This window comes from Symphalangus syndactylus, chromosome 11 (genome assembly GCF_028878055.3).
Source record: "Symphalangus syndactylus isolate Jambi chromosome 11, NHGRI_mSymSyn1-v2.1_pri, whole genome shotgun sequence".
Taxonomy (NCBI): domain Eukaryota; kingdom Metazoa; phylum Chordata; class Mammalia; order Primates; family Hylobatidae; genus Symphalangus; species Symphalangus syndactylus.
The window spans coordinates 120,648,521-120,676,493 of NC_072433.2; the positions used below are offsets into that span (position 1 = coordinate 120,648,521).

The following is a 27,973-nucleotide window of genomic DNA, read 5'->3' on the forward strand; positions in this document are numbered from 1 at the left end:
GGCTCAACTACTACTGAGGAAAATAGTGGTACATTCTCCCTCTACCAATGACAGGAAGTTTTGGCCCAGCAGATGAGAACACTAGACTGGAAAGAAGCCTCAGATTTCTAGTCCAGGTTCTCTCTCTTTGGCAAGCTACTTAATTTCACAGGTTTGGTTTCTTCACTTCTGTAATATGGGAGGATTTAGGGAAAATGAGTTAAATGTTGGACAAGTTGTGGAGTCAAGGGGATTCAGAATAAACTGCTTGCAAGCAGCAAGAGATATGGGTCTGGAGCTCAGGAGAAAAGCAGTACAAAAAGTACTGAAAGGACACTGAAAGCAGTACTGAAAGGACAGAGCAGAGAGAGAATCATCAGTGTTGAAAAGATGGTTAAAGCTGTAGCAGTAGATGACATTATTAGATGCATAAAGACAAGAGGCCTATGAATCTTGGGAAAACCCTAAACAAATATAGAAAAGGTAGCAGTAGAAAGCTCAGAGACAATTAGCCAGGCATGGTGGTGCATGCCTGCAGTCCCAGCTACACAGGAGGCTGAGGCAGGAAGATCACTTGAGGCAGAATGCAGAGGTTGTAGTGAGCTGAGATCTTGTCACTGCACTCCAGCCTGGGCGACAGGAGTGAAGCCCTGTCTCAAAAAAAAAAAAAAAAAAAGCTCAGAGGCATACCAGTCTTACCAAGAAGGGGTATTCTGAGATAGGGTACCATAATTAGATGACATACTATATTGGGATAGAGTTGTGTTCCATTTTCCATTGCCAACTAATTTCCTGAGTGATTGATAAAATATAAGGAAAATAAAAGTCTTTGTCACAGACCTTCCCTAGTATCCCTCAAAAACACTGATCCTTTGCTTTCATTATGGTGTTAAAAGTTCTACTTCAAAGGGTTTAAAAAATATATTCTATAAAGACAGATAGATACTTCATAATCTAAGCCTTTACACAGCTGAAATTCTGCCTGGCTCAGGCTTGCAGGATACTGTGAAACACACTGCTGACCCAAGTTAGCCCAATAGGAAAGGTGGTTTCAAGACCTCAAGACAGAGAAATTGAGGTCAGACTGGTGCAACACAGGCTAAATCAGCCCTTGGATTTAGTTAACCCCACAGCGCAACACAGAAACATGGCTGAAAAGCAGACGTGATGCTTTGTGGTTACTGTTCTAAAGGAAACTTTTCCTCCAAGTTTTGCTTTGAAGCAAGTAACACCATACAAGAGACCAAGATCGAGAGCGTTTTGTACATGATATTCCTTGGATCTTCCTAATTCTCACTTCTGGCCAAACAAGTCATGTCATGCTCTATTTGACTGTGGCGAAAACTCTTCACCTTTTGTTTCCACTTCCTACAGGCACATCATCTCAAAAGCAGCTAGGACTACAGGATCTCAGTTTAAAGCGGAAGCCAATGCAAAGCATGAGTTTTTCCTGCACATTCTCAAATTAGCAACTATTGAAATTGTACTAATTTCAAATTAAAGGAAATGCTAATAATCAAAAGGTTACGTTTTATGGTCTTAAGCATCCAGAATTACTAGGTCTAAAGATGAATGTTTGATTAGAATCTTCCATTTCCTCAATGATGGGAAAATATTAGCCTAGCTTTAAATTATTTCAGCTTAAATTTATCATAGATTCACTTGGGTAATAGGGTTGTGGCAGAATCCAAAATTCAAGTAACTGAATATAGTTAAGTGCTGGACTTCAGACCAGCCGATTTTCAATCCTTGACCAAAATAATGAGAACACAGCTGCTCAGCCTCTCCCAAATGAAAAATTCTTCAATCCAAATTGTATTTATCTAATATGAATCTTTCTGTACAATCAGAACCATTCAGGAAATGGCAGCAAGTTGCCTTTATAAGAACTTTAATCAGAACTTAAAAATCACTTAGTGCTATGATTAGGACGAATGACATTCTTCCCTGATGTTAAAACATTTTGAAACAGTACCTTCCAACACAAAGAACCTAAGAGTGAAGCAGTACATAGCATTTGCAAAGGATCAATAAGATACAGCCCCAGCTGGGCGTGGTGGCTCACGCCTGTAATCCCAGCACTTTGGGAGGCCAAGAGGCGGGCAGACCATGAGGTCAAGTGATAGAGACCATCCTTGCCAACATGGTGAAACCCTGTCTCTACTAAAAATACAAAAATTAGCTGGGCGTGGTGGCGGGCGCCTGTAGTCCCAGCTACTCGGGAGGCTGAGGCAGGAGAATTGCTTGGACCCGGGAGGTGGAGGTTGCAGTGAGCCGAGATCATGCCACTGCACTCTAGCCTGGCAAAACAGAGAGACTCCATCTTAAAAAAGCAAACAAACAAAAAAAACAACAAAAAAAAACATAACAGCCCCAAATTTGGCTCATAATTTATCTCAGTGTTTATAAAATTTGGATTTTTTACCTGATCTCTTAAATGGCTGAGGATTAACTTTGGTAGTTTGATACAATATGGAAACTACCTACAGATAATATGCAAACCTTAATTTATCCATTCCGTAACACTTGACAAATGCACAAAATAGTATTAGTTTAATAAAAAGTCTGTTTTGGTAACGGTTTTCAAAAGGGGAAATATTTTGGCTGGGCGCGGTGGCTCACACCTGTAATCCTAGCACTTTGTGAGGCTGAGGCGGGCAGATCACCTGAGGTCAGGAGAGCAGCCTGGCCAACATGGCGAAACCCCATCTCTGCTAAAAATACGAAAATTAGTTGGGCATGGTGGCGCATGCCTGTAATTCCAGTTACTTGGGAGGCTAAGGCAGGAGAATTCCTTGAACCCAGGAGGCGGAGGTTGCAGTAAGCCGAGATCGCACCACTGCACTCCAGCCTGGGCGACAGAGTGAGGCTCCGTCTCAAAAAAAAAAAAAAAAAAAAAAAAGAGGCCGGGCGCGGTGTCTCGGCTCACGCTTGTAATCCTAGCACTTTGGGAAGCTGAGGCGGGCAGATCACGAGGTCAGGAGATCGAGACCACGGTGAAACCCCGTCTCTACTAAAAAATACAAAAAATTAGCCGGGCGTGGTGGCGGGCGCCTGTAGTCCCAGCTACTCGGAGAGGCTGAGGCAGGAGAATGGCGTGAACCCGGGAGGCGGAGCTTGCAGTGAGCCGAGATGGCGCCACTGCAGTCCAGCCTGGGCGACAGAACGACACTCCGTCTCAAAAAAAAAAAAAAAAAAGAGGGAAAATTTTAAACCACCACAGAAACCAGCAGGTTATAAAGATACAGTTAGTTACTACAATGATTGTGGAGAAATGCAGATAAATACATATTGGTAATTGTATGGAAACTGGTCGTCTCACGTAATACTGGCATGACTTCAAATTGCTACTGCCTATTTAGCAGCAGCTATTAGAATTTAAGATGCACATACCCACTGACCCAGCAATCCCACTTCTAAAATTCTGTCCTTCAGAAATAACAGCATGAGAACATAAAAAACATATGTGTAAGGATTACCACAGAATTATTAATAGCTGTAAAATTTGGAAAACTGTAAATGTTCATCAATAACAGAAGGGGCACTCAAATTATGGAACAGTCACCAAAGGGAGTACCAGGCAGGCATAAAAAAAAATACATGTTTATAGCCGGGCGCGGTGGCTCACGCTTGTAATCCCAGCACTTTGGGAGGCCGAGGCGGGCGGATCACGAGGTCAGGAGATCGAGACCATGGTGAAACCCCGTCTCTACTAAAAAATACAAAAAATTAGCCGGGCGTGGTGGCGGGCGCCTGTAGTCCCAGCTACTTGGAGAGGCTGAGGCAGGAGAATGGCGTGAACCCGGGAGGCGGAGCTTGCAGTGAGCCAAGATTGCGCCACTGCACTCCAGCCTGGGTGACAGAGCGAGACTCTGTCTCAAAAAAAAAAAAAAAAAAAAAACACATGTTTATAATGAACCTGGAGAGATGCCCAAGATAGACTGTTAAGTAAAAATATAGGTTGCAAGAAGAAACTTAAATTTTATATATATATATATATATCAGACCAGTACAGACAGGGTAAGTCCACTTTTGTTTTAAGTATACACGAATGCAATACATATATATGCATACAATATATGTGTAGATATTGTTTTCCCTGATCATTGATTTTAACTTATTCTTAATTTATTTTTAAATAAACTTTGATAGGTATTGCAGGTACAGAGTAAATAGATAAGAAATTGAATAAGGAAAATAATTTTTAAAAGATTTTCCCATGAATACTTGGAATATTTTGAATCTATTAAAGGCAATTTCATTCACATTCTTGATTCAAAGATATTATTCAAGGCCAAGCTAGTAACTGAGATAAGTATGAATGGAGAATCTTGTGACTAATATTAATATATATGAATACAATATATTATCATAGCACAGGGAAGGATCTGCACAAAACTGATCATCAGTTAATAGCTATCAGCTTCTAGGGATGAGAATTAACAATCGACAGGCAGAAAGGAACTTTCACTGCCTTCTCTCTGAAAAAAATTTAAGTGATGGGACTACAGGTCATTTTTACTTTCTTATGTGTAATTAAAAAAAAAAAGTTTTTGTATCCCAAGGAAAAAAATGAGAGAAGAAAAATCATTTCTCACTTTCTAAGCACAATAGTAGAGTTGAAAAAAATTATAATAAAAGAAAAAAGTAGAAACTGCATAGTACATAGAAATCTCATACCAAGAGACGAATCTAATCAGGCAAAGAAAAATGTACAACACTCTTTTACCCAATCTTAAGAATGCTGCTTAATGCTTTCTGGGATCTTGCCAAAGACAAGCTATCTTTTCAGGTGGAATTCTGCCCTCTAGTGTACAGTTAAAGCCCCATGAAGCAATAATAAATTACTGTTTTAAAGTTAACCAAAATATTTTCACTTCATTCCTAGAGTATCATAATCATCTTCTTAAACGAAGGTCTTCGTTTCCTTGTTCCCAAATCAATTTATATTATCATACTAAATAAACTGTATGACTATCATAACTTCACATACCTATTCTTCCCTACACATCCAAGAAGCACCTAAAGCATTTAACTGACTCACTTTTCGCACCAAGACAATTTGGCACAACCAAGGGTACAGGAATACGGCAAAATAAAGTTTTAACAGTCTGTGATCCTAGCAAACCACCATGGCACATGTATTCCTATGTAACAAACCTGCACATTCTGCATATGTATCCCGGAACTTAAAGCAAAATTAAAAAAAAAAAAAAAAAAGTTTGTGATCCTGATAGACATCTGGCTCTTAAAATCATAGATGTTTGAAACTTGTTGGCACTATAATTTGAGGCTAAGAGCAAAGGAAAAAGGCTGTTATGTGTAATAAAGTTCATCTCTTCATAGAATTTTCTAAGAACACTAGAATTTATTTAACTTCAGGCAACCTTGAAAATCATTATAGATAATTCCTAGGTTCAGAGTATTTGCTGTAGGTATTCAATCCGAACTAACAGAGGTTACATCATCCTGGTGACCACAAATGAAAAAAGTTTTTGCTTTGAAAACTTTCTGGCCGGGCACAGTGGCTCACGCTTGTAATCCCAGCACTTTGGGAGGCCGAGGCAGGTGGATTGCTTGAGGTCAGGTGTTTGAAACCAGCCTGGCCAACAAGGTGAAACCCCATCTCTACTAAAAATACAAAAATTAGCCGGGCATGGTGGCAGGCTCCTGTAATTCCAGCTACTTGGGAGGCTGAGGCAGGAGAATCACTTGAACCTGGGAGGTGAAGGCTGCAGTGAGCTGAGATCCCCACAGTGCACTTCAGCTGGGGCAACAGAGTGAGACTTCGTCTCAACAAAAAAAAAAGAGAAAGCTTCTCTCTGTTTACAGTCTCATTTAGATGCTCAGATTGGCAAGGACTTTATTTCATGACCCGAACTGTGAGATATCCTCTTCCCTCCCAAAAGGATATCACTAGACTCTCCATTCATATTTATCTCAGTTACTAGCTTAGCCTGGAATAAAACCTTTGAATCAACAATGTGAATGAAACTGCCTTTAATAGATTCAAAATACTCCAAATATTCATGGGAAAATATTTTAAAAATTATTTTCCTTATTCAATTTCTAATCTGTTTACTCTGTACCTCCAATACCTATAAAGCCTTATTTTAAAACAAGTTAAGAATAAGTTAAAAACAAATGAAGCAGGGTATTAGCATCCACTGAAGAACATGAAGGTGAAAAGTCAGGTACAGGGTATTCTTGCTTCTACACAAACCATGTCATTCTGGAGCCAATAAGTAAGGTAACACCAGTACCACCAGAGCTGCCAAAATCAATCATTTCCATTGTCACCACTAGTTCCTGAAACACCCTATTAAAAGCTATCTCTAGCTAGTCCTATCCTGGAACAAATGGCCACCAGAAGAAATGCACTTGACACAAGCTGGGCAATGATACTCCTACCTGGCTCTCCGTCAACATATAACCTGTCCACAATGTAGGATTCATACTTCAGTAGGAATTGATTACCCTCTAGAAACAGTAATAGCCATTATTCCCCACATCACATCTTGTCCACAGCTTCACTGTTGCTGCTGACAGGTATCAATGTACAAATACACCTGGAACTCATTTTTTAAAATGTGCTAGACCTTCACTTTCTTGAGACAGGAATGAAACAAAAGTATAGAAAATGGTTATATTAATGAGGAAAAGCTTACAAAGGAAAAGGGGGAAACAGTCCTCTCACTTTCTTCAAAAATAACAAAACAGCAATTCTCCGGGCGTTGTTGTGGGCGCCTGTAGTCCCAGCTACTCCGGAGGCTGAGGGAGGAGAATGGCGTGAGCCCGGGAGGCGGAGCTTGCAGTGAGCCAAGATCGTGCCACTGCACTCCAGCCTGGGCAATAGAGCGAGACCCCGTCTCAAAATAAATAAATAAATAAAAAATAACAAAATGGCTTTCAAAGAGTCCCTCATCAGTTATGAAATTGAGGAGAGACTCTTTAAAAAAAAAAAAACACCTATCAGGAGAATAAGAAAGAGCAGTGGCAATGGCAAAGTGGCTGAGAGCCCAGGCTTTGGTCTCAAATAGATTTGGGCTGGAATCCGAGTTCGACCAATCATTAACTATGTAACTTCAACAAGTTAAGGATGCCTCTCTGAACCTCAGTGTCCTGATCTGTGAAATGGGCACAAAGTTAGTGCCTACGTCTTGGAATGTTTATGTGGGTTAAGTGAAATAATACATGTAAAACATTTAGCCTTGTGCCTTAAATGTGGTGAAGCAGTCAATATAGGAGTTATTTATTCTTTAAAAAGGGGTAAAGAATATTTAACCTGTAATCTGAGAAGACAGTTATGTTTGGTATTTAATCTAGAGAACAAATTGTTTCCAAAATGAAATTAACATGGTCATCAAAGGGAAACATGTTACCCTAGAGTGGGAAAAGCAGTTGCCTACAGGAACCATGCAGGTAACATAAATGAGTAAAGCCAATGAGTAGGGACCATAAAAAGGCAAATCCCATCTACTCTGTGCTACCCCAGTGTTACCATAGGTGAAGAGGGAAGGTAGTGGCAGAAATTTTCATTTCTCAGGAAAAGCCAGTAATCCAGATTTTTATGTCAACTTTCCAGAGTTTTAAATATTGGCCAAATGAGGAGACTGGGAGAGATCACATCGTTAACTGCTCAGACAGGAAGACTCTGCTGAACAAACCGAAGATTGCTGGTGACTGATCCGGGCCTTGTGGTGGGATCAGTCACAACTGAATTTTGGCAAACCACAATGGTCAGCATTACTGTCTTCTCAGTCCTTAGTCTGAGTCTTGTATCTTCAGGATGGTACTGTGAGGGATTCTGTGTCTTCTACCTTTGGGGAAAACATTGCTACACTGATATCACCTACGATGTTGTTTGACACTCAACATTAAGGTCTTCTTTTTTTTTTTCACTCCATAGATCAAGAAAACAAGGCTAAAACTACATGGGAAAATGATGTCTTTCCCTCTTAAGTTATATTGCTTTAGGTCATTCTTAACCTATAAAGAGGCAGCTAAACAGTAGGCCCTTAATTAAACAAGTCAATGCGTAAGGGTAGGATTACAAATTTTAATGACACTGATGGTGACCCGCTGTTGGACTGAAGTAAATAGTAAATGTTGGCTTGAAAATAGGTAGTAAATGTGGGGTTGAAGCCTGGCCAGCCAGATACCAGCAAATGCTGAGAAAACTGGATGCAAATAGCTAACAGTACTGGTAGTAAGGACTGGGGAGTGAGGGAAGAGGCGGATCAAGAGCATGGAATGACAAGACCATGAGAATTTAGACACACTAAGCTTTGTGCTTTGCTACCAAATGTAGGAGAGTAATTTTTGTAGTTTGATTCCTGCCTCTAATTAAAATTGGGCTTATTCCATTCCCAAAACATAAACTTCGGCTTTTTATAGCCTAAGCAGTGTGCTATTTTAAACACATGGAGGAAATGCATTTTCGGTTACAAGCATTTGCTCCTCTAAATCTGTTCTTATTTCTGAATCTGTGCTTATCTTAGCAAAAGATGTGGGACAGGATGTTTTACTCTCCTGCTCTGGTTTTCCTGTATTGCTTAAATCTGTTTAGAGAGAGGAAAATAAACAAATAAAGTGTTTCTGCAAGACAACTTCTATAAACTGAAGCATCTCCCAAAATGAAAAAAGTCTGTGGGAAAAAAATATGACTGCATTAAGATAATTTTTTAAAAAAATACTAGAGTATTCCTATAGATCCTTCCCTTGAAAAGACTTTCTATACCCTGCATATGGAGTCTGCTGACAGATACCAATATTTGCACTGATAAAGTGTGCCCACTCAGATACCCCAGATCAGGTGAATTCCTCTTGGCCCCATCTTTTCCCAAGCACAGTTGTAATTGTAAAGCTTTTTGAGATGTATTTCATAAAAATGAGCATATCAACCTTGAAAGTCATTCTGGATTTACTCAGAAATCCAAGGTTCACAGTATCATAATAAAACACATACATTTTCATGTACAACTCTAAGGACTTTTATTCAGGCACTTGGCAGACATATCCTTGTAATGTGTTATGTTCCATCAGGGCTTTCAAAGAAACTGATTTTGGTCAAATTTCACTTTACCCTGTTTATAAGGGAGTCAGCACTCTTTACTGAAAAATATTTCACTTGTATAGCTCCCAAGGTAGCTCCTGGTTGGCCCTTAGATTCCCTCTATACCCTTCCCCACATGGCTCTCTGCTCTAGGAGCTGCTCTGTGAGGACAGCCTGATGAAGACTCTCCTTAAACCAAACTTTAGTCAGACTCCACTGAGCCCTCTTCTCAACTAAGGCTTGAAATTGGCCCCTGCCCTTGCTGGCCTGCACAGCCCAGTTTTAGAAAGAATTCTGTACTAAGTCAGTTTAGAGAGAATCCCCTACCCTTGATATCTGATCACACTACCCTGCCTTGAGCAAGAATCACCCTATCCTTGATGTCTCCTCTTAGTAATTTTCCATCCACTGACCACCTGCCTCCTGATTCTGCTAAAAATCCCCAGCTGTCTTTGCTGTATTCGGAGTTGAGCCCTCTCTCTCTCCCCTAGAGATAGTCTTGACACCCACTGCAATAGTTTTGGATAAAGTGTTCTCATAGTTTTTTTTTTTTTTTTTTTTTGAGACGGAGTCTTGCTCTGTCGCCCAGGCTGGAGTGCAGTGGCGCGATCTCGGCTCACTGCAAGCTCCGCCTCCCAGGTTCACGCCATTCTCCTGCCTCAGCTGCTCCGAGTAGCTGGGACTACAGGCGCCCGCCACCACGCCAGGCTAATTTTTTTGTATTTTTAGTAGAGACGGGGTTTTACCGTGGTCTCGATCTCCTTACCTCGTGATCCGCCCGCCTCGTCCTCCCAAAGTGCTGGGATTACAAGCGTGGGCCACCGCGCCCGGCCTAAGTGTTCTCACAGTTTTAACAAGTGTCGGAATATTCTTTAATAAGCCCCAGAGGGCAATGGAGTGCCCTAAGAGGCTGCAGAGAGAGAAGAAACAGATCTGGGTATTTATTCCCTTGGCCTCCCTCTGGGGGAAGTCCATCACTTAACAGAAGGTCTCAGCTCATGTCAGGAGGTCCATTCCACCTAACCCTGTCTTCCCCTGCCATTAACTGCTCCCACTCTTGCCCTTTCAGGCCTAGGGGTAGTAATAGAGTCTTATTATTACCAGCCCCAGGGAGGCCACACCAATATTTGTATCCCTGTGGTTTTCCACCACTTTGTGAGTTATTAAACTCTCCTCAAAGTATCGTATTTGAGAATGCCATCTGTTTCCCGCTGGATCTCCCTAATGCAGATATCATCTCAGCAGATTTCTTATTCTAAAAAGGATATTAGCTCTAAGAAACGCAGGCATGGATATGACAAGCAGTTAGATTTCTACATGAGTGACTTAAATAAGCTGATTTTAAGCTGCCATTTCTCCATTCTTTAGTTATTTTCATAATTATAGTTGCAAAGAGTATTTTCTGAAACATACAGTTTCCAAGTAGAACCTCTAAGCATCAACAGGGATTATTTTAAGAAGAAATATCCAAGGAAACTAGAAGTAAAAACTGCGTTAGCTGAAACTAACCAGAAACCTAAGAAGAACTTCTTTGCCTTTATTTCCATCTGGTGGTTATATCCAGAGGTAACTTTCATAGTAATACTTTTAATAAGTGCAAGAAACACTGTAATAATACCACATACAAACCTGGCAACTCTTAATCACCTGCTGAAGACTAATTCCATACGTTGTCTACAGCAGTATTTGTCAAATTCAGGTTGTTGATTGTGAAATCAGTTCAGCAGACCATAACAGTTTTTTAAATGACATATATATACACAATAATGTAAAACAGAAAATCAGAGCATATTATACATAAGGGTAAATATTTCACCAAATTTTTATCTCACCTTTTTACATACCTATTTTTATAGATGTACAAGGGCATAATGTAAAATGTATTCCTTATGATGGGTGGCAGTCAAGAAAGTTTGAAAGCTACTGGTCTGGGTGGCCAGGTGTGGTGGCTCACACCCGTAATGCCAGCACCTTGGGAGGTCGAGGCAGGTGGCCGAGGTCAGGAGTTCAAGACCAGCCTGGACAACATGGTGAAACCCCGTCTCTACTAAAAACACAAAAATCAGCCGGGCGTGGTGGCGGGCGCCTGTAATCCCAGCTACTCAGGAGGCTGAGGCTGGGAACTGCTTAAACCCGGGAGGTGGAGGTTGCAGTGGGCCGAGATCGTGCCACTGCACTCCAGCCTGGACGACAGAGCAAGACTCCGTCTCAAAAAATAAATAAATAAATAAATAAATAAATAAAAATAAACAAATAAAGCTACTGGTCTGAAGAGAGCCCCCTTTAAACAATACAATAAATATAAAGCCAAAAACATGTTGTTTCAGCCTATAGTTTCAAATTTTAAAAATCCTAACCTTGATTAAAAATACAGCTTGTTGGATGGGCGCGGTGGCTCACACCTGTAATGCCAGCACTTTGGGAGGCTGACGGGGGTGGAGACAGGGTCTTACTGTATTGCCCAGGCTGGTCACAAACTCCTGGGCTCAAGCAATCCTCCTAAGAAAGTTACGGCTAATTTTCCTTTGCATCTTCCATTCTAGTAAATACTGGCAAATTAAGGCAAAATAAAGGCAAAGCAGCATCATAATTCTCTCTCTCTGGCAAGGAGTTTGATCTGCAGCGAAAGCAGGTATTTGCACTGAAAGCTTCTCCAAAGTGCCAAGTACATCAGGGACTGAGACTCAAATACTCACCCTGACCCGGCAGGGAGTGACGGCAGAGCTGAAGGGACATTAGCCTGTGGTTTTTCTTTCTCATTCTGCTTGAAAAAGGATTTGGCCTCTTTAGATGTAGCATCCACTTCCTTAGTTACCCTGTGACAAGGAAAAAGACATCAAGCTTACAAGAAGAACAAAGAGAAAGAAACAAGCTAGAAAAGGGAATAAAGACAACTAGAAAAAGATCCAATGGGCTTTCAATAAATTCTGGATGCTCAGCATTATGATAAAAGTTTACTACAACTTTCTTTTTTTTTTTTTTTTGAGACAGAGTCTCGCTGTTGCCCAGGCTGGAGTGCAGTGGCGTGATCTCGGCTCACTGCAGGCTCCGCCCCCCGGGGTTCACGCCATTCTCCTGCCTCAGCCTTCCGAGTAGCTGGGACTACAGGCACCCGCCATCTCGCCCGGCTAATTTTTTGTATTTTTAGTAGAGACGAGGTTTCACTGTGTTAGCCAGGATGGTCTCGATCTCCTGACCTCGTGATCCGCCCACCTTGGCCTCCCAAAGTGCTGGGATTACAGGCGTGAGCCACCGCGCCCGGCCTACTACAACTTTCAATAAAGACATTTTCCCAGCCAGGCGTGGTGGCTCACGCCTGTAATCCCAGCACTTTGGGAGGCCGAGGCGGGTGGATCACAAGGTCAAGAGATCGAGACCATCTTGGCCAGCATGGTGAAATCCCGTCTCTATTAAAAATACAAAAATTAGCTGGGCGTGGTGGCGGGCGCCTATAGTCTCAGCTACTTGGGAGGCTGAGGCAGGAGAATCACTTGAACCTGGGAGGCAGATGTTGCAGTGAGCCGAGATCACGCCATTGCACTCCAGCCTGGGCAACAGCACAAGATGCCATCTCAAAAAAATAAAAAAATAAAAAACATTTTCCCTCACTAAAATTAACAAACGAAACAACAATGTGTATAAATTTTATCACCCTATAACAACCCAAAGATGAAACAAAATCCCTTAAAACTGGCTAAATTAGCAATAATTTGGGAATGGACGAAAGCAACATGACTGAGAATTTTGTATAATTTCAAATCTGAAACAACTATCCTCACTAAAACTGAGTCCTAAAGGCTCAAATAAAGGTATTTATAGTAGCTGAGAATTCAGATAGAGAAGGAGAAATGTCTCATCTCTGCCTAGGCTTTCCAGGTTAACAAACACACCTGAGAAATGTTGTTTAAATGCAGTCCATCTCCCCTCAATGACTTCTCAGCATGAAACACACTGCAGCAGTCAGTACTAAATCTCCATGCTGGGTTACTGATGTGAAGGCTGAAAAAGGCCCTCACACTGCACCCCACATGCAGATTATCACTCAGCCTTGAAAGCTGAGATGGGGAGATGGAATATCGGGAGTACAGGTTATAGAATTGTGAAATAATGCCTAGGTTGGCACTATTTCAAGGAGAAAAACAAGAGTTAAAAAAAAATAATAATAAATTGAGGAGGCCAGGCACAGTGGCTCACGCCTGTAATCCCAGCACTTTGGGAGGCCAAGGCAGGCGGACCACGAGGTCAGGAGTTCGAGACCAGCCTGGCCAACATGGTGAAACCCTGCCTCTACTAAAAATACAAAAAATTAGCCGGGCATAGTGGCAGGCACCTGTAATCCCAGCTGCTCGGGAGGCTGAGGCAGGAGAATTGCTGGAACCCAGGAGGTGGAGATTGCAGTGAGCTCAGATCACGCCACTGTACTCCAGCCTGGGCAACAGAGTAAGACTCTTGTCTCAAAAATAAATAAACGAATTGAGAAGACTCTGCAGAAGGCTCCTGTTTTACATCCAAAACAACCCAAAGATGAAACAAAAACTGGCTAAATTAGCAATAATTTGGGAATGGACGAAAGCAACATGACTGAGAATTTTGTGTAACTTCAAATCTGAAAAAATTATCTTCACTAAAACTGAGTCCTAAAAGCTCAAATAAAGGTACTTATGGTACCTGAGAATTCAGATAAAGACAGAAGGAGAAATGTTTAATCCCTGCCTAGGCTTTCCAGGTTAACAAAAACAACTGAGGAATTTTGTTTAAATGCAGTCTATTATGGCCAGCCGCAGTGGCCTCTTTTGTAGCCCTCTGATAAGTTTTTTCTTGTTTTTTGTTTGTTTGTTTGTTTTCGTTTGAGACGAAGTCGCTCTGTCGCCTAGGCTGGAGTGCAGTGGCGCAATCTTGGCTCACTGCAACCTCTGCCTCCTGGATTCATGCCATTCTCCTGCCTCAGCCTCCCAAGTAACTGGGACTACAGGTGCCCGCCACCACGCCTGGCTAATTTTTTTGTATTTTTAGTAGAGATGGGGTTTCACCGTGTTAGCCAGGATGGTCTTAATCTCCTCACCTCATGATCCGCCCGCCTTGGCCTTCCAAAGTGCTAGGATTACAGGCGTGAGCCACCACGCCCAGAGTTTTTTTGTTTTAAAACCAGGCCGGGTACAGTGGCTCACGCCTGTAATCCCAGCACTTTGGGAAGCCAAAGTAGGTAGATCATTTGAGGTCAGGAGTTCGAGACCAGCCTGGCCAAAATGATGAAACCCCATCTCTACTAAAAATACAAAAATTAACTGGGTGTGGTGGTGCGTGCCTGTAACCCCAGCTACTTAGGAGGCTGAATCGCTTGAACCTGGGAGGCTGCGGTTGCAGTGAGCCGAGATAGCATCACTGCACTCCAGCCCGGATAAGAGAGCAAGACTCCGTCTCAAAAAGAAAAAAACAGGCCGGGTGCAGTGGCTCATGCCAGTAATCCCAGCACTTTGGGAGGCTGACGCGGGCAGATCATGAGGTCAGGAGTTCGAGACCAGCCTGGCCAACATGGTGAAATGCTGTCTCTACTAAAAAAAGTAAAAAAAATTAGCTGCGCATAGTGGCGGATGCCTGTATCCTAGCTACTTGGGAGGGTGAGGCAGGAGAACCACATGAACCTGGGAGGCAGAGGTTGCAGTAAGCCGAGATCCCACCACTGCACTCCAGCCTGGGCGACAGCGAGACTCCGTCTCAAAAAATAAATAAATAAATAAATAAACAAACAAAACAAAACAAATACTTCCCTACTCCACTGATGCTGAGCTTGGATACATGACTTGCTTCAAAGGCCAATGAAGTATTAGCTGATCTGAGAGGAAGAGAAGCTTAAAAATGTTTGTGCTGTTTCTGTTGCCCCGTGAATTCGTCCCTTCAGTCATAAGGAGAATACATCTCAACTGGCTGCTGGTCCAAGATGGCAGAAAGACACATGCTGCAGACCTGAACCCAACAAACAAGCAGCTTGGAGCTGAGCTGAGCTGAGTCTAAATCACTCAATCTCAGATACTCAGAGGCACACAGGCAACAAGTAAACGCTTATCATTTATCACAGCACTACTGTAGCCAAGAGCTGACTGACACATTTACATTTTGTAAGAAAACTGAAATATAAAGTTGTGTTACTTATTCAAGGCTATCCTGAGATTAAGCAGCAATGCTACAGAGAACCCTATAGCAGATAGTATATTCCAAAGATGGTTGCCACAAATTTCCTATCCCCACATGCTCTTCCAGAACCCTGATACTGCCCCAGTTAGAGGGGTAGTCTGTGTCATCACCCCTTGAAAGTGAATGGGCCTTCGTGGCTGTCTCAACTCAGAGAGTTCTGTGGAAGTGGCACAACATGACTTCTCAGGCTAGCGAATAAAAGATGATACAGCTTCCACCTGGCACGCTCTGTCTGTCTGTCCCCGTCTCTGTCTCTGTCTCTCTCAAGAATGTACCTTTGAAACTCCAAGTTACCACAAAAGAAGTCTGGCTACTCTGCAGCCACTATGTTGGAGAGATCATATAGGAAGATCATACAGAGACAGACGTCTGAGAAGCCTGTACCAACCCCTAGGTGTTTGAGCCTTCCTAGCTCTGGCATCAGACATGGGAGTAAGAAAACCTGTGAAGGACGGGCGCGGGGGCTCACGCCTGTAATCCCAGCACTTTGGGAGGCCGAGGTGGGCAGATCACGAGGTCAGGAGATCGAGACCATCCTGGCTAACACGGTGAAACCCCGTCTCTACTAAAAAATACAAAAAAAATTAGCTGGGCGCGGTGGCGGGCGCCTGTAGTCCCAGCTACTCAGGAGGCTGAGGCAGGAGAATACCGGGAACCCGGGAGGTGGAGCTTGCAGTGAGCCGAGATTGCGCCACTGCACTCCAGCCTGGGAGACAGAGCAAGACTCCGTCTCAAAAAAAAAAAAAAAAAAAAAAGAAAACCTTTGAAGTGGTTCCACACTTAGCCACTGTCTGATTACAACTATACAAGAGACCCTGAGTAAGAACTGCCTAGCTGAGCCCAGCTACTCCTGGAACCAAGAGAAATTATAATAAAACAATTATTTTTTAAAGCCACTAAATTTTGAGGTGCTTTCTTACACTGTTTTAAAAATAACCAAAATAAACCCACATCCAAATCTCAGGATTAATGCAGGGTTCTGGAGTACTAAACTAGAACGGGTAACTTTAAATTTCCTTGCTCTGGGTAGAATTTGGGGCAGACCAGCTAATGAAGAACAAGTAGAAACTGCCACTTATATACAGTAATCTGAACACATGCTTTATTCCAGTCCTGCCAAAACCCTACTAAATAGTGGTAAATAAATTTAAAAAGATGAAACTACGTAAGGATAATGAGAAGAAGTGTTAACAGAAAAGGGATGCCAATAGAATTTTCTTTTTTTTTTTTGTTTTAAAGACAGGATCTCACCATGTTGCCTGGGCTAGATTCAAACTCCTGGGCTCAAGTGGTCCTCCTGCCTTGGCCTCCCAGTGCTGGGATTACAGGCATGAGCCACTATGCCCAGCCCAAATTTTCCGACAGTAGAAAGCAGCCAGATGCAGTAGCTCAGGCCTTTAATTCCAGCACTTTGGGAGGCAAAAGGCGGGAGGATTACTTGAGCCCTGGGCAACATGACAAGACCCTGTCTCTACGAAAATTTTTTAAGAATTGGCTGGGCGCGGTGGCTTATGCCTGTAATCCCAGCATTTTGGGAGGCTGAAGCAGGTGGATCACCTGAGGTCAGGAGTTCGAGACCAGCCTGATCAAGACGGAGAAACCCCGTCTCTACTAAAAATACAAAATTAGCCGGGTGTGGTGACACATGCCTGTAATGCCAGCTGCTTAGGAGGCTGAGGCAGGAGAATCGCTTGAACCCAGGAGGTGGAGGTTGCAGTGAGCTGAGATCGTGCCATTGCACTCCAGCCTAGGCAACAAGAGCAAAACTCCGTCTCAAAAAAAAAAAAAAAAAAAAAAATCAGCCAGGCATCAGGGTGTGCACCTATAGTCCCAGCTGCGTGGGAGGCTGAGGCAAGAGGATCACTTGAAGCCAGGAGTTCAAGATTACAGTAAGCTATTATCGTGGAACTATATAGCCTGGGCAACAGAGTGAGACCCTATCTCAAAAAAAAAAAAAAAAAAAAAAAGAAAGTAGAAAGCAAGTAGACATTTAATAACTGGCTTTGGTTTTTGTTTTCTCTGATCTCCTAAGCCTACAGCCATGTGGAATGGCCAGAAACAGGCAAGCCAATGCGTACTACAGTACCCTAGAAAGGCTCATTAAATTGAGATACCAGGAACCTTTCGAGGTAGAGGAAAGGAATAGGGCTAAAACCAGTTGGAATTCTCCATCAGAAGCAACTAGGCCCCAGATCCCCTTCAGCAGCACCTCATACTACAGGCTACTGCTCTACCCATCCCCAATCCAGCAGAACCCATTACTCTGGAGAAATGAAAACCATGGAAGTTCCAGACTCAAAAGACATGGCTGAAATCCATTCTGAAAAATGAGGAATTACATGAAAATCTATGTATTCATTCTTCCTTTGTCAGAGCAACCCTGAAGCCTAGGTGTTCTGTACAACTGAGTTACAAGATGGAGTGCTACAAAACTCATATTGGACTTTACACCAGTAAGCAATAATGTACTGTATTATGCTACTGAGTTTCTGAGTTTGTTACCTCAGCCTAGCCTGCCCTGGCCTGTCATATCAATTCTACTAATATGAATCTCACAAAAAAAGAAAATAGGGGGAAGTTACCAACAATAACAGAAAATGTCCTAGAAGTGAAGGATAGGCTTCCATAAAAAGAGCCATAGAACACTGGATGCAGCTAATTTAAAAGCATCCGGCCAGACGCAGTGGCTCACACCTGTAATCCTAGCACTCTGGGTGGCCGAGGTTGGCAGATCATGAGGCCAGGAGTTCCAGACCAGCCTGGTAACATGGTGAAACCCTGTCTCTATTGAAAAATACAAAAATTGGCTGGGTGCAGTGGCTCACGCATGTAATCCCAGCACTTTGGAAAGTCGAGGCGGGTGGGTCACGAGGTCAGGAGATCGAGGCCATCCTGGCTAACACAGTGAAACCCCGTCTCTGCTAAAAATTCAAAATATTAGCCAGGCTTGGTGGCGAGCGCCTGTAGTCCCTGCTACTCGGGAGGCTGAGGCAGGAGAAAGGCGTGAACCGGGGAGGTGGAGCTTGCAGTGAGCCAAGATTGCACCACTGCACTCCAGCCTGGGCAACAAAGCAAGACTCCGTCTCAAAAAAAAAAAAAAAATCAGCTGGGCGTGGTAGCAGGTGCCTGTAATCCCAGCTGCTTGGGAGACTGAGCCAGGAGATTCGTTTGAACCCAGGAGGCAGAGGTTGCATTGAGCTGAGACAGCGCCATTGCACTCCAGTCTGGGCAACAAGGTGCGACTCCGTCTCAAAAAAATAAAAAATAAAAAGATTCACATCAAGGCAAATCACTGTGTAGTTTTAGAATGTTGGTGACACAGAAGATGAAATCAAATGGCCTAAGTGATAGCTTAAGGAAAAGTAGCCTCTAGGTAATGCATGTTTGGTTTTGTTTTTTTACTATCTTTATAGAAATGACAAACCTGGAAAGAGTCACCTAACACAATTAGGTCAACATTTTCTGAAAAGCAACCTAGATCCAAGCACTGTTAGATGCTGAACATATAAAAAAATATGGCATGGCCTTTGTTCTTAAGGAGCTCACAGTTCAGCAGAACAGCCAACCATGAAAGCAAGTCATGATAACACATGATATATAGTAAGTGGCATAAAAGCAGCATAGAAAAAGTATAAACTGTAGGAGTATCTCTCATAATTTCTTAGTGCCAAAGTCCTATCTATATTCACTAGGAAACACTGGTATATTTTTCTCAGGAACTTTAGTAATTGACAGCAAGTAATATTAGCAGATTACTCTTCATTGACAGCATGCCTAGAACAACTCCACTCTTAACAAGTAATAAGGGATTCAACTATCAAAATATCTTCAAGTAGGAGAACAGTTAAATTATAGACCACCTCTAATGCACAAGAGGCAACCCTGACAGGAAAAGGTCTATTATTAGTAATAGTTAGTTCAAGTGTTCTCAGCAGAAATTCCATTTTAACTTTATTTTCACTTACTCAGAACTTCCTGAAAGTCTTTATTTGGGCAGAAACTTTCCATGACTGGCTTTTTCCAAAAGGTGAATCATTTAGGAAAGTCTGAGCTAACTGGCTCAGCTGGTTATGTGATAGAGCAGAATACAAAATACTATATTCCCCCATTCCCCTAGGTTCATAAGCTAAACATTTTTCAAGTAGGGACAAAAACAAAATGAAATGACCAAAGCCCAAAATTTAACATTAAAATACAGTTAGAAAACCTAAGACTAACTTTGTGCTAACACTACCTTACACTTAGACCTACAAATTCCTTCCTGTCATCACTAGCTCTTCTCACATTTCTTAAAGATGTAGTAATGCTCTTAACTTGATACAGAGACAAAAAGGAGAATAATGACATGAAGAAATTAAAAGATCCATACAACAAATTTGCATCTGTTATCAAATCCATACAACAAATTTGCATCTGTTATCAATGAAAATTCAGATCTCGTAAGTCCCCTCATGAGAATTCCTTATAATGCCTAAATTTAAGTATAAATAAATTAAGTTAAAAAAAAAAATCCTGTCAACATGCCCACTATTAACAGGGTTTGTGTTTTCTTTAGGGGAAGGGAGTTACAGAACTTTCACTTTTCATGTTATATATGTTATATATCTCTGTAAAGTATGATTTTTAAACCAATAAGCATGTATTATTTTGAAATATAAAATGTATGTGACACTATGTAATTCATATGAAAAAAGAGCTTCCATACTCATTTCTGTGTTTTGTTTTTTTATAGACATGGTGCTGCCCTCTTCTGACAAATTGTGAAAACAGCAGACTCCCTGAATACCCATCAAGTACATTTAAAATTGCCATCCACTTGTTTTCAAAAATGAAATAGGAAATTTGTGGCACACAACTATATTAGTATTTACTAACAAGTCCACAACACTTAATTTGACCGAAAATTTATGACATTTTTTGAGACAGGGTCTCACTCTGTCACCCAGGCTGGAGTTCAGTGGCACGATCTTGGCACACAGCAACCTCTGCCTCCTGGTCTCAAGGGATACTCCTACTTCAGCCTCCCGAGTAGCTGGGACTACAGACACACACCACAATGACTGGCTAATTTTTATATTTTTTGTAGAAATGGAGTTTCTCCATGTTGCCCAGCCTGGTCTTCAACTCCTGGACTGAAGCAGTCCTCCCGCCTCAGCCTCCCAAAGTGCTGGGATTACAGGCATGTGCCACTGCACCCAGCCTAATGACTTCTTACAGCAACAGTTATTTATCAGCTTTTGGTACACTCCATGTGAGGGCCACTGGTGAATTTATACATAAGTCTTTCTTAGATAGTCTACATAACACATAGAAAATAATTCAAGCCAAAAAAGACTTCAAAAAACTTTTAAACCTATATTCCTAATGGTACACTAATATACTTTCTATATTATCTTTATAGGACTTTCAAACTATTAAAAGTTTATACCATCAGCGTTCTGCTGGTCCCCTACTGGATGGACAACTCAACAGCTTCCAGAATAATTTCAGGCAGTAAAATATATTACTAATTCATATCATCAATAATTATTTATGGGGCCAGGCATGGTGGCTCACACCTGTAATCCCAGCACTTTGAGAGGCCGAAGTGGGCAGGTGATTTGAGGTCACGAGTTGGAGAACAGCCTGGCCAACATGATGAAACCCTGTCTCTAGTAAAAATAAAAAACTTGACTGGGCGCAGTGGCAGGTGCCTGTAATCCCAGCTACTCGGGAGGCTGAGGCAGGAGAATCGCTTGAACTCAGGAGGCGGAGGTTGCAGTGAGCCAAGATTGCACCACTGCACTCCAGCCTGGGCAACAGAGTAAGACCTTGTCTCGAAATAATAATAGTTATTATTATTATTATTATTTATGGATCCCAAAAACAACTAATTACCAACGAAAAGGTTGCCTTACAATGAAGAATTCTGGAAGGTACTGTCCCTTTTTTTTTTTTTTTTTTTTTTTGAGACAGAGTCTTGCTCTGTCGCCCAGGCTGGAGTGCAGTGGTACGATCTTGGCTCACTGCAAGCTCCGCCTCCCGGGTTCACGCCATTCTCCTGCCTCAGCCTCCTGAGTAGCTGGGACTACAGGCACCCGCCACCACATCCAGCTAATTTTTTGTATTTTTAGTAGAGACGGGGTTTCACTGTGTTAGCCAGGATGGTCTGGATCTCCTGATCCCATGATCCGCCTACCTTGGCCTCCCAAAGTGCTGGGATTACAGGCGTGAGCCACCGTGCCCGGCCACAAAGGTACTGTCTTAAAATACTGGTGGCCTAACTTATCCCCATCAATGTTGAGTGTCATGATGCATGAGAAGCATCATCAATGTAGTATTTTTGTCTAACATAATTAATCTGAAGCTCATCATAAACAATGCAGCAATCCAAATTGAGGGACATTATGCAATACAAATGGCCTGGACTCTTAAAAAAAAAAAAAAAAAGCTTAAAACCAATGCTGTGAAATACAGAAAAGGCATGAAAAACACCTCTAAGTACAAGGAGTTTAAAAAGACCAAATGCAAAATCAACAACAACAACAAAAGACCAATTATAGTTTTCATCTTAGATTGGATCTTAAAGGTGGCTTTGCAGCACAATGGATAGCACACTGGACTTCTAGATTGGATCTTAGATTGAACAAGAAATACAGCTATAAAGTACATTATTGGGATAACTGGGGAAAAACTGAATGGAATCATTTGTATATAGTGCTATTAAAGTTTTGACTGCAAAACTACCTGTTATTGGTCCAAGATGAGATGGGCACAGAAACCGTGAGTATTTAGAAACTTGTACAGCAATTTGACAATGTCACAATACTTAAGACATGAGCAGTGGGCCCTTCCATTAAACAGAGTATAAATTCAGTTATGTCAGATTTGCAAGGTGAGTCACGTGATATGAATTATCAGTCACACGCAGTAGGACATTACAATGTGTGTCATACTTTAGAATTATCTTGTCAACTAAAGCCCAAAAATGTAATAAAATGTAAGCATTTACTTTTATAACTTATTTTTACAATCATTTTAATTGTTATTCAATTGTAATTTTTAAAATATATATAGGTGCCAGGCATGGTGGCTCATGCCTGTAATCCCAACACTTTGGGAGGCCGAGCAGGCAGATGCTTGAGCCCAGGAGTTTGAGACCAGGCTGGGTAAATCCATCTATATAAAAAACACAACAGGCTGGGCGTGGTGGCTCATGCCTGTAATCCTAGCACTTTTGGGAGGCTGAGGTGGGCAGACCATTTGAGGTTGGGAGTTCCAGACCAGCCTGACCAAAAAGGTGAAACCTCATCTCCACTAAACATACAAGAAAAATTTAGACGGGCATGGTGGTGCGCACCTGTAGTCCAGCTACTCAGGAAGCTGAGGCAGGAGAATTGCTTGAACCCAGGAGGTGAACTTACAGTGAGCTGAGATTATGTCACTGTACTCCAGCCTGGGTGACAGAGTGAGACTCCGTCTCAAAAACAGATGAGCCAGGTGTGCTGGTATGCACCTGCAGTCCTAGCTACTAAGGAGGCTGAGGTGACAGGATTGCCTGAGCCCAGGAGGCAGGGGCTGCAGTGAGCCAAAACTGTGCCACTGCAGTCCAGCCTGGGTGACAGAGCAAAACCCTGTCTAAAAAAAAAAAAAAAAAGAAAAAAGAAAAAAAAAAATTATGTAGATGGTCAGGCATGGTGGTTCACACCTGTAATCCCAGCACTGTGGGAGGCCAAAGCAGGAGGATCACTTGAGGACAAGAGGTCAAGACCACCCTGGGAAACATATCAAGACCCCATCTCTACAAAAAAATAAAATAGGCCAGGTACAGTGGCTCATACCTGTAATCGCAACACTTTGGGAGGCTAAGGCAGGAGGATCACTTGACCCCAGGAGTTCAAGACCAGCCTAAGCAACACAGGGAAATCTCATCTCTAAAAAAATAAAAACGAATTAGCTAGGCATGGGTGGCCAATGCCTATATTCCCAGGTATCAGGGACGCTGAGATGAAAGGATCTCTTGAGACTGGGAAATCATGGCTGTAGTGGGCCATGAGGGTGCCACTATATTCCAGCCTGGACAACAGAGTGAGACCCTGTCGCAAAAAAATTTAATAAATAAAATATTAAAAATAAACAAATAAACAAATAGGCCGGGCGCGGTGGCTCATGACTGTAATCCCAGCATTTTGGGAGGCCAAGGTGGGTGGATCACGAGGTCAGGAGTTCAAGATCAGCCTAGCCAACATGGTGAAACCCCATCTCTACTCAAAATATAAAAATTAGCTTGGCGTGGTGACATGCACCTGTAATCCCAGCTACTCGGGAGGCTGAGGCAGGAGAATGGTCTGAACCCGGGAGGCGTAGGTTGTGGTGAGCCGAGATCGTGCCACTGCACTCCAGCCTGGGTGACAGAGTGAGATTCCATCTCAAAAAATAAAAATAAATAAAATAAATAAAAATAAACAAATGGGCCAGGCGCAGTAGCTCACACCTGTAATCCCAGTACTTTGGGAGGCCCAGGCGGGAGCATCACTTGAGGTCAGGAGTTCGAGATCAGTCTGATCAACATGGTGACCATCTCTACTAAAAATACAAAAATTAGCCAGGCGTGGTGGCAGATGCCTGTAATCCCAACTACTTGAGAGACTGAGGCGGGAGAATCGCCTGAACCTGGGAGGTGGAGGTTGCAGTGAACCAAGATCATGCCACTGCACTCCAGCTTGGGTGACAGAGACTCCGTCTCAAATAAATAAATAAACAAGCAAAAAATAAATGAAATAAAATAATTAGCTAGGTGTGGTGATGTTCATTTGGGAGGCTGCGGTGGGAGGCTGACGTAGGAGGATCACTTGAGCCCATGATTTCAAGGTTACGGTAAGCAATGATTGCACAACCAAACTCCAACCTGAGTGACAGAGTGAGATGGCTCCTGTCTCTCAAAAACAAAAAATAATCCTAGTACTTCCAGGCAAGAAAGCAATTTAACATGTTTTTTCAGTAGCAAATAAATCATAAGAGTAAAAATGCAAGTTAGAAGCCTAGAAAAACAGTGTTTCTACAAATTAACACATTTCACAGAATGTTTTGAATTGTATTTTCTATTAAAAAAATATTCACACATGACTGGGTGTGGTGGCTCACACCTGTAATCCCAGCACTTTGGGGGGCCAAGGCAGCAGGATCACTTGTGCCCAGGAGTTCAAAAGCAGCCTGGGCAACACAGTGAGATGACATTGCTACAAAAAAAATTTTAAAAGTTAGATGGGCATGGTGGCATATGCCTGTAGCTCCAGTTACTCAGGAGGCTGAGGTCAGGGGAAATCAACTGAGCCTCGTAGGTTGGTTGAGGCTAGCGTGAATGACAGAGCAAGACCCTGCCTCAAAAAAAAAAAAAAAGAAAGAAAAGAAAAAGAATTCATGTATAGGAAATTCGGGCTTCCAGAATTCCTTTTTCCAAAATAACTTTAATTATAACTTGACGGGATAAATGATTGAAAATGGATACTAATGAAGCATTTAATACAAACTTTGAAAACATAGTATCACATTGCAGGCTCACACCTGCAATCCAAGCACTTTGGGAGGCGAAGGCAGGAGGATCACTTCAGCCCAGAAGTTCGAGACCAGCTTAGGCAAAATGGTGAAACCCATCTCTACAAAAAATACAAAAATAAGCCAAGCGTGGTGTATGCCTGTAGTCCCATGCACTCGGCAGGCTGAGCTGGGAGAATGACTTGAGTCCTGGAGATTGAGGCTGTACTGAGCTGAAATTGTGTCACTGCACTCCAGCCTGGGTGACAAAGAGAGACTCTGTCTCAAAAAAGGAAGGAAGGAAGGAAGGGAGGGAAGGACGGGAGAGGAGAGAGAGAACGCACACACAGTATATCTTTTACTTTTATCCAGATTCTTTCTGGATAAAGGCAAAAAATGAAAACCCTAAACTAAATGAAACTGCTTTAAAATGTATACTTCTGATCCCATGAAAATATCTCTGTGTTACACCCTGGAAGATCCCATGTTAAAAAAAAAAATCTGTGTGAAGGATGGAAGGGTGGACGGAAGGCAGGAAGGAGAAAACCAACAAAGAAATAATTTACATATAAATTATCCCCCAGGAGGAGTACAGTCATCAATACAATTTAGATTAACAAGAAAGAAACAAGCTCTTTCATCACAATAAAAACTTTAAATATTAATATAAACAGTGGGCTGGGTGCAGTGGCTCACACCTGCAATTCCAGCACTTTGGGAGGCCGAGGAGGGTGGATCATAAGGTCAAGATTTCAAGATCAGCCTGGCCAACATGATGAAACCCCATATCTACTAAAAATACAAAAATTAGCCGGGCACGGTGGCAGGCACCTGTAATCCCAGCCACTCGGGAGGCTGAGGCAGGAGAATCACTTGAATCAGGGAGGCGGAGGTTGCAGAGAGCCGAGATCATGCCACTGTACTCTAGCCTGGGTGACAGATCAAGACTCTGTCTCAAAATAATAATAATAATAATGATAAAAATAGTGTTTATTCAAAGTGTGTGTCTGACATTTAATACTGAGAATTGATATTTTACTCAGCTTTTTGTTTTTTTGTTTTGAGACAGAGTCTCGCTCTGTTGCCAAGGCTGGAGTGCAGTGGTACGATCTCGGCTCACTGCAACCTCTGTCCACTGGATTCAAGCGATTCTCCTGCCTCAGCCTCCCAAGTAGCTGGGATTACAGACGTGCAACACCACACCTGGCTAATTTTTGTATTTTTAGTAGAGACAGGGTTTCATCATGTTGTTCAGGCTGGTCTCCAACTCCTGACCTAAAGCAATCTGCCCACCTTCGCCTCCCAAAGTGCTGGGATTACAGGCATGAGCCACAATGCCAGGCCAGCTTTTTGTTTTAATAATAGAATAAAAGATAACAGTAATTCCCTGTATATTAACACTTTCAATGAACAGCCTGTATAATTACAAAATTCTTTCCTTTTTCCTGTCTGCGGTTCATTTTGACCACACGCATTGAAATGTAATGTTATGTCTGTTAAATCTTTTTTTCCCCCACACCTGTCGAAAGAGGTTAAAAGGCCCACACTTAGAAGGGGCAGGTGGCCCCAGTTATACACACACACAGTGCTGTGGTGCTGCAGCCTGAGCCCCGCGGCCACAAAGAGAGGCAGTAGGGTATCTGTTGAATCTTAGTAAAAATTTAGTTATCTTTTATATTTGTTTTTCTAGTAATTCCTTTTTATTGTGTTTTTAGAAAAGTACTGGTCTGCAATAGATTGAAAATTTTAAGTTGGGGTCCTTCACTATAGATAGTAATCTGCTCTAATATTAACTTTACTGAATATGAGAGTTATATTGTGTTACAATGGAGAATGCCCTTGGTGGTAGCAGACACGTGCTAAAGTATTAAAGGCTGATGTGTCACAATGTCTACAAGTAATTCTCAAATGGTTCAGCCAAAACAAAAGAAAAACCCAGATATAGATGGCGAGAGAGAGGCAATACATTAACCACTGGTGAATCTGGATGATAGGTATGTAGGTGTTTGTTGTAATACTATTCTTGCAACATTTCTATAAGTGTGACATTTTTCAGAAGAAGAAGTTAGAGACAAATTTTTAATAATAAAAAGTTTTGGCTGGGCGCGGCGGCTCACGCCTGTAATCCCAGCACTTTGGGAGGCCGAGGCAGGCAGATCACGGGGTCAGGAGATCGAGACCATCCTGGCTAAAGCGGTGAAACCCCGTCTCTACTAAAAATACAAAAAAAATTAGCCAGGCATGGTGGCGAGCACCTGTAGTCCCAGCTACTCGGGAGGCTGATGCAGGAGAATGGCGTGAACCCGGGAGGTGGAGCTTGCAGTGAGCCAAGACTGAGCCGCTGCACTCTAGCTTGGGCGACAGAGCAAGACTCTATCTCAAAAAAAGAAAAAAAAAGGCCAGGCGTGGCAGCTCACGCCTGTAATCCTAGCACTCTGGGAGGCCAAGGCGGGTGGATCACCTGAGGTCAGGAGTTCAAGACCAGCCTGGCCAACATGGAAAAACCCCGTCTCTACTAAAAACACGGAAATAACAGGGCATGGTGGCACAGGCCTGCAATCCCATCTACTCAGGAGGCTGAGGAAGGAGAATCACTTGAACCTGGGAGGTGGAGGTTGCAATGAGCCAAGATCGCACCCTGTACTCCAGCCTGCACAACGGGAGCGAGACTCCATCTAAAAAAAAACAAAAACAAAAACAAAACAAAAAAACTGTAAGAGAATTAGCTGGGTATGGTGGCGTGTGCCTGTAACCCCAGCTACTCGGGAGGCTGAAGCAGGAGAATTGCTTGAACTGGGACCCAGGAGGCAGAGGTTGCAGTGAGCCAAGATCATGCCACTGCATTCCATCCTGGGCTACAGAGCAAGACTCCGTCCTCAGAAAAAGAAAATAATATTGAAACCAAATTCCTCTCCTTGTATTTTCAATTCTTACCTGATTTCTGAGACTTCAATGTGGCTCATATTGCAGTCAAGGAGAGTAATAAAGGGAGACATGACTTACCAAAAGTCACAAAACATGGCAATCATCAAGTGGAACAAAATACTTAACTCTTATATTCCCTTGCTTCTGTTCAGCTGACCACTTCGTAAAGCTCAAAAACTACACTGCTATATGTGAAAGGACCTTTCTCACGCTCCCTGATAATTTACAGAGCCAGTTTTCCTTGAGTTCAAATATAACTCTCCAAAAATATTATGATGGATTGAAACGAGGATAGATGGCTAACACCAG

The 27,973-nt window shown here is 42.4% G+C and overlaps 2 protein-coding genes and 1 non-coding gene across 3 annotated transcripts in view; all 3 read right to left on the minus strand.

The window, feature by feature from the left end:
• The window catches only part of CFDP1 (craniofacial development protein 1), a 136,033-nt gene that overhangs the window by 85,438 nt on the left and 22,622 nt on the right, over positions 1-27,973 (minus strand). The window contains exon 5 of the mRNA XM_055299595.2: positions 11,731-11,850. Coding sequence (XP_055155570.1) covers positions 11,731-11,850 — 120 coding nt within the window. The remainder of the gene's footprint in view (positions 1-11,730; positions 11,851-27,973) is intronic.
• On the minus strand, positions 16,680-22,689 carry LOC134731751 (protein GVQW1-like). Its single transcript, XM_063612465.1, has 2 exons — positions 22,441-22,689; positions 16,680-16,973 (listed from the first exon to the last, which is right to left on the minus strand). The coding sequence occupies exons 1-2, from the start codon at positions 22,528-22,530 to the stop codon at positions 16,698-16,700; spliced, it is 366 nt and encodes a 121-aa protein (XP_063468535.1). The 5' UTR covers positions 22,531-22,689; the 3' UTR covers positions 16,680-16,697.
• On the minus strand, positions 26,257-26,374 carry LOC129457924 (small nucleolar RNA SNORA76). The gene has a single exon (XR_008649461.1). It is a non-coding gene; the product is annotated as a small nucleolar RNA SNORA76 (small nucleolar RNA).

What these genes read in the sequence shown, in the direction of transcription:
- LOC134731751 (XM_063612465.1), bottom strand. Translation starts at nt 22,530, where the DNA reads ATGTTTAGTGGAGATGAGGTTTCACCTTTTTGGTCAGGCTGGTCTGGA. An exon ending in CCCACCTCAGCCTCCCAAAA is followed by an intron (nt 16,974 to 22,440) that starts GTGCTAGGATTA and finishes CTTGTTGCCTAG; the next exon opens with GCTGGAGTGCAATGGCACGA.